The sequence below is a fragment of the Rutilus rutilus genome, assembly GCF_951802725.1.
Source record: "Rutilus rutilus genome assembly, chromosome: 25".
Classification (NCBI taxonomy): domain Eukaryota; kingdom Metazoa; phylum Chordata; class Actinopteri; order Cypriniformes; family Leuciscidae; genus Rutilus; species Rutilus rutilus.
Window position 1 is genome coordinate 4,911,172 of NC_140229.1, and position 8,162 is coordinate 4,919,333.

The 8,162-nt window shown below is 38.4% G+C and overlaps 2 protein-coding genes across 2 annotated transcripts; one reads left to right on the forward strand and one right to left on the reverse strand.

Moving 5' to 3' along the window:
• Nucleotides 1-308: 308 nt before the first annotated feature.
• On the forward strand, nucleotides 309-4,196 carry ved (ventrally expressed dharma/bozozok antagonist). The gene is made up of 3 exons (XM_084399930.1): nucleotides 309-728; nucleotides 1,443-1,699; nucleotides 3,630-4,196. The coding sequence occupies exons 1-3, from the start codon at nucleotides 452-454 to the stop codon at nucleotides 3,975-3,977; spliced, it is 882 nt and encodes a 293-aa protein (XP_084256056.1). The 5' UTR covers nucleotides 309-451; the 3' UTR covers nucleotides 3,978-4,196.
• Nucleotides 4,197-5,589: 1,393 nt separating this feature from the next.
• On the reverse strand, nucleotides 5,590-7,845 carry h2az2b (H2A.Z variant histone 2b). Its single transcript, XM_084399931.1, has 5 exons — nucleotides 7,732-7,845; nucleotides 6,965-7,042; nucleotides 6,759-6,872; nucleotides 6,488-6,617; nucleotides 5,590-6,349 (listed from the first exon to the last, which is right to left on the reverse strand). Exons 1-5 carry the CDS (start codon nucleotides 7,732-7,734, stop codon nucleotides 6,288-6,290), a joined length of 387 nt encoding a protein of 128 aa, XP_084256057.1. The 5' UTR covers nucleotides 7,735-7,845; the 3' UTR covers nucleotides 5,590-6,287.
• Nucleotides 7,846-8,162: the final 317 nt, after the last annotated feature.

The window sequence follows — 8,162 nt, forward strand, 5'->3', positions numbered from 1 at the left end:
CCACACACACACACACACACACACACACACACACACACACACACACACCTCAGCGAGGAGACGGGATCAGAGATGGTTTTAGGGAGGGGATTACATCTCCAGACTTACTGGTGCCAGGAGTTAATGGGTTCACTCAAGGCCGATTGAGACGTCTTCATTACCACACTTGTGAAAACTGAAGGGGTGGAGATCAGGACAGGGGAGGATGTTTCCTTTGATCCGGGCCAACTGAATTGTAAATGAGCTGGGATTAGCCCTATAAATACTTGAGCCTCATGCTGGAGGTGTTGATCAGTGAACCCAAAGCCACACTTATCAGAACACAAACACAGATCTGACTCGCTCAGTCACAGGACTTCTGGAAACTCACCCTAAAGAAGAGGAACTGCATTACCTTGTTTGAAACCGGATATTTGTCTTTTCTTTGCTGGATTTGGAGCCGTTCTCGGAGATGAAGGGGCATTTTTCCATCGAGTGGCTTTCTCAGAGCAGCCAGGCCTTGTGCAGCTCGGCATCATCCACACGTCCCTCAAACTCTTGGGACGGCCCGAGCACCTCTGGCACGGCGTCCGAGAGCCTTCCCGGCTTCTACGGCAGATGGAGACCGGAAAACACGGAGGCTCAGGAGAAACGTATGGAGCCAGCACAGCCGGGAAACGGTTTGCTGTGTGCATCTACGCAAGAGACCGAGTCAAGTGACGACAATATCATCCAGCAACACACTCACGGTAAATTGCTTTTCTAATAATCATAGAGTATACTTCTATGCATTTTTTTTTTCATGATTTAATAGTGTTATTTTATATTGTCTTTCATAGAATTAACAGTAAAATTGTATATGCAATTTAAATTATAAAGCTTTTTTTTTAAATAGAAAAATACAGATCTAAAATACTAACATTTTATTTTATATTTAATTAAATTAACTTGTTTTTGATTGAATTATTTGATGTAACGATTCTCCTGATTCTCCATGTTTTCTGAATCACGTAAACAATAGCTAAAAGTAAAAGTAAGCTTTGCCAACACAGGAATAAAAGACATTTTAAAATATATTAAAATAAAAACTGTTATTTTACATTTTAAATAATAATTTAATGTAAAATTCTAAAACACTATTGTTATTTTTTTTGTATTGAATTAGTAGTTTAAAAAGTCGAAATATTGTTTAACATGGTAACAATGGTTAAAAGTACTATTAAAATACTTTTTTCAAGTAATTTTGTTAGTATCTTATTTTAAAAAAAATATTTGAATGCTTACAGCAAATCAACAGTTTACATAGGATCTAATTTTGTGATTTTTTTCCAACATTTTCTTCTATTTATTTTTCATTTGAGCATTTTCAATTTAAATGCAAATGTATCATTATTTCTTTCCCTCTTGCAAAGTTGTTTTTTGAGACCTGATCTGTATATGAATCTGTGCTTGTTTTCTCCTAGCGTCAGAGGCCGGTTTCAGCAGCAGCACGGAGGAGGAGGAGACGTCCGGGTACGAGAGCGAGGGGGGCCGTTCTCTCTCACCTGGGGCCCTCAAAGAACCGGCTGCATCTGCATCTCCCTCTACTGGCCGCAGACCCCGAACAGCGTTCACCGCCGAGCAGATCAACAGCCTGGAGAAAGCCTTCAAGAGGAACGCTTATCTGGGAGCCCAGGACAAAGCTGAGCTCTGCAAAAGACTGAATCTGTCTGATAAACAGGTATGATGAAGTTGATTGGTAACACTTTACAATAAGGTTACACTTGTTAACATTAGTTAACTACATTAGTGACTAACAATGAAAAATACTTCTTAAAGGGTTAGTTCACCCAAAAATGAAAATTCTGTCAGTAATTACTCACCCTCATGTTGTTCCAACCATGTAAGTCTTTCGTTCATCTTCGGAACACAAATTAAGATATTTTTGATGAAATCTGACAGAATTTTGACTCCTCCATAGGCTTCCAGTGTGACCGAAACTCACCGGCCCAGAATAGTTATTAAAACATCGTTAAAATAGTCCAAGTAACTGCAGTGGCACTACATTAAGTTTATCATGCGACGAGAATACTTTTTGTGCGCAAAAACAAACAAAAATAACGACTTTATTCCACTTTTCATTTCCTTCTCTCTGGGCCTCGTAGTGTGTTTGCGCTGCGCGTCTGTGTTGCACGTCATCACGCAACACACACATGACCGGCGTCGGCCAATAGTGAGCCTACGTGGTGACGTGTAACACAGACGCGCTGCGCAAAAACACTACGCAAACCAACTAGACATCCAGAGAGAAGGAAATGAATAGTGGAATAAAGTCGTTATTTTTGTTTGTTTTTGCGCACAAAAAGTATTCTCGTCGCTTGATATACTTAAGATTGAGCCACTGGAGTCACTTGGACTATATTAACGATCTCTTTAATAACTTTTCTGGGCCAGCAAGTTTCGGTCACACTGGAAGCCTATGGAGGAGTGAAACATGGCTCAGATTTCATCAAAAATATCTTAATTTGTGTTCCGAAGATGAACGAAGGTCTTACGCGGTTGGAACAACATGAGGGTGAGTAATTACTGACAGAATTTTTATTTTTGGGTGAACTAACCCTTTAAGCATTTATTAATCTCAGGGTATGTTAACACAACAACGGTGTAGTAAAAAACATTTGCCTTTTTGAAAAGTTTTGCGTACAGACGACAACATTGTAAAAAACAGATTTGCAAAAACGACTAAAAACGCTGTATTATGCATGCCAGGCCAGTAGATGGCGCTGTCACTGTAAAGAAACACTATGTGCCACAAATTCCTGTTTTTGTAGTTTGCACAGGGCCGATATTGGAATCTCTTTGAATCCCGTTTTTGTTTTCAGGCTCCCAAAACATTGTTATCAAATAAATGAACGGCCAAAACGCATAAAAAGTTAAAGTTTTTAGTTCAAAACGCTGTCGTGTAAACGGCCCCTTTGTTAATGTTACTTTAAACCTTCACTTCTGTATTATTAAAATCAAATAATGGTAGTTAATGCACTGTGAACTTAAGGGCCATTTAAACATCACCAGCTAAAAAATGAAAACTTTTTTAATGGGATTCAAAGTGCAAGTTTTCAAAAACTACAGTTATTGCCTCAGTGTAAACTACAAAAACGCGAATTTGTGAAAATGGTGAGGTCATGCGCATGCGTATTACAGTCTATAGGCACATAGTGTTTCTTTACAAAGTGGCATCGCCATCTACTGGCCTGCCATGCATAATACAGCCTTTTTAGTCGTTTTTGCGGATCCATGTGAACGGATCGTTTCGAAAATGTTGTCATCTGAAAAAAGCAAAGGAAAAACATTTCCATTTTTAGTAGCCTACATCGTTGTCGTGTAAACGTGCCCTAACATGAACAAACAACAAATAAATGTATTTTTATTAACTAACATAAAAAAAAAAAACTTATAGTAAAGTGCTACCATATTATATAACGGACCAGAGCTAACATGAACTAACAATGAACAGCTATGTTTATTAACTAATATATTAACAAAGATTAACTATCTTTGTTAGTTCGCAAACATTACCTTAGAGGTGCTACAAAAATAGATTTTCAATAATGTGATTTAAGTGCTTTGTTGATGTGCAAAATATGACCTTACGTTATGCTTCTCTCCATCAGATCAGAAACTGGTTCCAGAACCGACGCATGAAGCTGAAGCGGACCGTTCAGGACAGCCTCGCTCACGCCTGCCAGGCTAAGGTCGCCTCGCATATGATGCATTACTCCGATCTGCACGGTTTCCGAGGCGCTCCGTATCCCAGCTTCTACACGGGGGTCCAGGAGAGCGCGACACCGTACGGCTCCGGGTTCCACTACGGTCCTGCCACCTCCGGGGGCCTGCCGAGCCTGCCTGTGGACGCCCTGTATCAGTACAGCCAAATACAGAGCCTCCCCGTCCATCCCAGCAACCCCTCCATGATGACCCCGTACCCGCCGTACCACTCTCACTACTACAGCACACAGTGAGAGGAGAGGCCGCCAGTAAACCCGCCATTTCTGCCTGTTACTGTTAGTCGAGGCTTTGTTTACATCTTTGCATTTGTGAATACAGGGTGAAGTGCAATAACAAATGTGATTTTTTTAAAGTTTTTTTTGTTTTGAAGAATTATTTAAATATGTTTGTAAATCTTGAAAAATGTCTATGTGTACAAGAGGAGTGTATAAATAAATCTTTTTCTATTTGACTACACCGCTTATGTTTTCTTTCGAAGGGTGTAAAGTGCTTAATTACTACAGTATACAATTTTTTTTTTTTTTAAGAAGAAATTAATACTTTTATTTGGCGATGATGCAATAAATTGATTAAAAAGTGACATCAAAGACAATTTATAATCTGACAAAAGATTTTTTTTTTATTGCAACTAAATGCTGTTCTTTTGAACTTTGTTCATCAAAGAATCCTCAAAAAAAATGCATCACGGTTTCCACAAAAATATGAAGCAGCAGAACTGTTTTTAACATTGATAATAATCAGAAATGTTTCTTGAAGCAGCAAATAAGCATATTAGAATGATTTCTGAACGATCATGTGACACTGAACACTGAAGTAATGATCATGAAAATTCAGCTTTGATCACAGGGATAAATTACATTATTAAATGTTTTCAAAGAGAAAAGAGTTATTTTAAATTCTAATACTTCAAAATGTGACTGTATTTTTTTTATATCTAATAAATGCAGCCTTGGTGAGACGAGAGGACTCCTTTTAAACATTCCACAAACTTTTGAACACAAGTGTAGATATAATTTATACTGAATTTAAACTAAACATTTAATCTTACTTATTCCTTATAATTATACCATCAAAATACAAATAATATATTTTGTCATGTCATTATGACAAATAGTTCCTCTAATGAAACTATGTTTTTCCTCTATCCTACTGCACATTCTAAAGTTACATGTTACAGTCAAACATATATGGCTACAACCTTTTGTTAAATAATTAGTTAAAGAAATGTTTAGTTGATTATCAACTATAGTCAAATGTAAAACTATAAAAATAGGTGGGACTTATGAGCTCACCTGAGCTCATTTAAAATATGTTTTTAAGACTAAAATTGACAGCCCACCCTGATGTAATTTCCATGTACTTTTTGTTTCAAAATATATATACAATGGGAATATAGCTGGAAAAAAATTTCTATACATTTATTGAGATAGGTCTCACTGCAGAACCGCAGAACCATACGTCATAGCAGTGTGAGGACGACAGCGCCAGCCTAACAGTCTGATGCCGGAACCGCATACCATACATATCCACCTTACATATACCATACCTAAACCTACCCATCTCCACCCCCTGATCCCTAAACCCACCCATCTCCACCCCCTGACCCCTAAACCTACCCATCTCCACCCCTTAGATGCTTTTACCCCGCCCACTTCACACTGCTATGACGTATGGTTCAGCAGTTGGTTAATATTGGCATTTATTTACATCATCCCTTATGTCATATCCAAGAATGACTATTATTATCAGCCTACATTTTTAGGCTGGTCTGCCTCAGTGGTCTAACAGCAGTCGTCAATATCACAATGATTGAGATGGCCAAAGCAAAGAAGACAGGGCTTACCGTTTACAGAGGTAGAGTCAACGCAACACTTTAGTTTTAATGGTGAAAGAGTGCATGGGAAGATGCAAGTAGCTAAATATTTAACATTTGACAACAGCTTTACTGTAGAAACAAAATGAAACAACCAACAATATGTGATGGAAAGTTGAAACTACTGAACTAAATAAGCTATCATTTTCCATGAATCATGTTATTAATAACTGAGACAAGAAACACTGTTTTAGACATATAAAAGAGTGAATGTGTGCATATTTTAAAATAAAAGGATTATTTGCAACCTTGGTATGAGGATTTAATCACTATATCTCTTGCAGCAATTAGCACAGCATAAAGCTAATCAAAGGATTATGCATTAAATGAAAATCACAGAAAAGCAAATCATTTAGAAAAAAAAAGAAGGATTTTATTGTATAAAACAGACTTTAAAAAGCCAAAAATGAAACCCACACCTCAGAAAACCCCCATCTTTTAACCCAACTAAACAAAAGGCAGGATTAGTTTTCCTCCCCCCCCCCCCCCCCAGAACACGTAACAACCCCCCCGTTATAATCATGGATACAGTACGTCAAACTCTAACCTCTGTTATGTTAAACTACACTTACCAAACATAACCAAACAAATGAGGAAACAACAAAAACAACTGCTTTCTCAACGCTGATTGCTGTTGCTATACAAAGACAGAGTCGAACATCAATCCATCTTATACAGTTTTCTGCTGGCCCTTCTTTCCGATCAGAGACTTATGGATGTGTGGAATCACACCTGTAGGGAAAGACGGAAACAAACGGAATTAAAATAATATCAGAGCCAGTCTTACAACTATAACAGCATCAGTGTTCATTTTTGTTTTACAAATCACACCACATCTGAAAAATCACGTGTTACGCAAACAAAACTCACCTCCGCCAGCAATGGTAGCTTTGATAAGCGAGTCCAACTCCTCATCACCACGAATGGCCAGCTGTAAATGCCTTGGGGTGATACGCTTCACCTTCAGATCCTTGGAGGCATTTCCAGCCAACTCCAACACCTGCCAATATGACAATCACTGGGTTTGCATTTGCTTTACAGACGATTCATGTATAGCAGAAAAACCACAGCCAGCCAACGACCTGCCACTATGACATCCAACAGGCTCGTTTAACAAACGGTGCCAAAATAAATCCATTACCTCAGCAGTCAGGTACTCCAAGATGGCTGCGCTGTACACGGCTGCAGTGGCTCCAACACGACCATGGCTGGTAGTTCGGGTCTTCAGGTGCCTGTGGATACGACCTACAGGGAACTGAATCGCATAAACCAAAGAAACGGTCAACATCATACGGTTAAATTTAACATCAATCCATTTTTTTTTCTCTCTGGTGAAGGAATCCATACCTGCAGACCAGCTCTCTGTGATCTGGAGATTGCTTTCGCCTTGGCTTTCCCGCTGTCCTTTCCAGCCTTTCCTCCTGCCTGCGGAAGCACAAGGATTTATTACTCAAATGTCCCACCAAGGCTCATTGAAATTGCATTGTGCTCAATGTAAATGGGGCATGTCTTCGTCAGAACAAACGCAACATCTGCTGAATCGGATCATTTTGTGAGTTATGTAGGCAATGTGTATTGCTATAGACCATTTTCAAGAGTGAAGTGATCAAATAAACAAAAAAAAGATTAGTAACTTAATCATTTTTGCTCGGAGTTCTTAAAAATAGCTTGAGTTTCTTTAAGTTGATCTGACAAAGCTACAGCAAACAACATAAGAAAATGCCTTTAAGGTTTGACTTTTATTTATTAACACTAACGTTACGTTTATCTCTACTCTACTAACTTAAAAATATACGTTAGATATATCCCACCAGCCAGAGTCATAATGCGTTTATGCGCTAAATTTAGTTTAAAGCCAGGAAACTTCCAAATATTACATTTACACACACATTTCCCGGCTTTTTGATTCCTTTTCAAGAACAATACACCAAATTCACTTTATTCGCGTGGTCGGCGCTCTCTTACCAAAACACTGCAACCCACAAACACTACGAGCTTATTAAAAGCCATCACGTGCACAGAATTAAAGCACTGCACAATTACGGTTTATACAGAACACATCGGTCCGAGCTTAGATTTATTTGAGAAATTAGACAATTAAAAACTTATCTTACCATATCGTCAGACGAGCTTCTTCTCTTTTCGCTTGAAACGGAGGGAAAACACAATGATGCCCACTTCAGCGATAGCGCGCTACGGTCCAGCGTTATAACCAATCAGCGAGCTCCGTCTTGGTTTGAAATGGTGATTTCGTCCAATCACAGAGCGTTTCACTATGTGGGTGTTTTTTAGTTCTCTTTTTTTTTTTTCACCGACCACCAGCACACTAGTGTTGTGCGCATGCGTGCCGCCGTCATCTTACATTACATTAAAATCGATTAAACTATTATTTTGAAGTGTTGGTAATGTTTCGATCACAATAAAAGATATAGAAGACTAATAACATGTCTGATATCTAGTGTAGCCTATGGTGTTTTCAAAGCTACAATGCAAAACAAATCAATATTGAGGATGTGTTGTCTTTTACTTTATTAAAAATGTGTCT

Excerpts from the sequence above, each read along its gene's own strand:
- h2az2b (XM_084399931.1), bottom strand. Across the intron at positions 6,873-6,964 it reads CACAGAGAGCTGGTCTGCAG|TTCCCTGTAGGTCGTATCCA; the intron begins GTATGGATTCCT and ends TATGCGATTCAG. Across the intron at positions 6,618-6,758 it reads TGGAGTACCTGACTGCTGAG|GTGTTGGAGTTGGCTGGAAA; the intron begins GTAATGGATTTA and ends TCATATTGGCAG.
- ved (XM_084399930.1), top strand. The coding sequence starts at position 452 with ATGAAGGGGCATTTTTCCATCGAGTGGCTTTCTCAGAGCAGCCAGGCC. Across the intron at positions 729-1,442 it reads CATCCAGCAACACACTCACG|CGTCAGAGGCCGGTTTCAGC; the intron begins GTAAATTGCTTT and ends GTTTTCTCCTAG. Across the intron at positions 1,700-3,629 it reads TGAATCTGTCTGATAAACAG|ATCAGAAACTGGTTCCAGAA; the intron begins GTATGATGAAGT and ends TCTCTCCATCAG.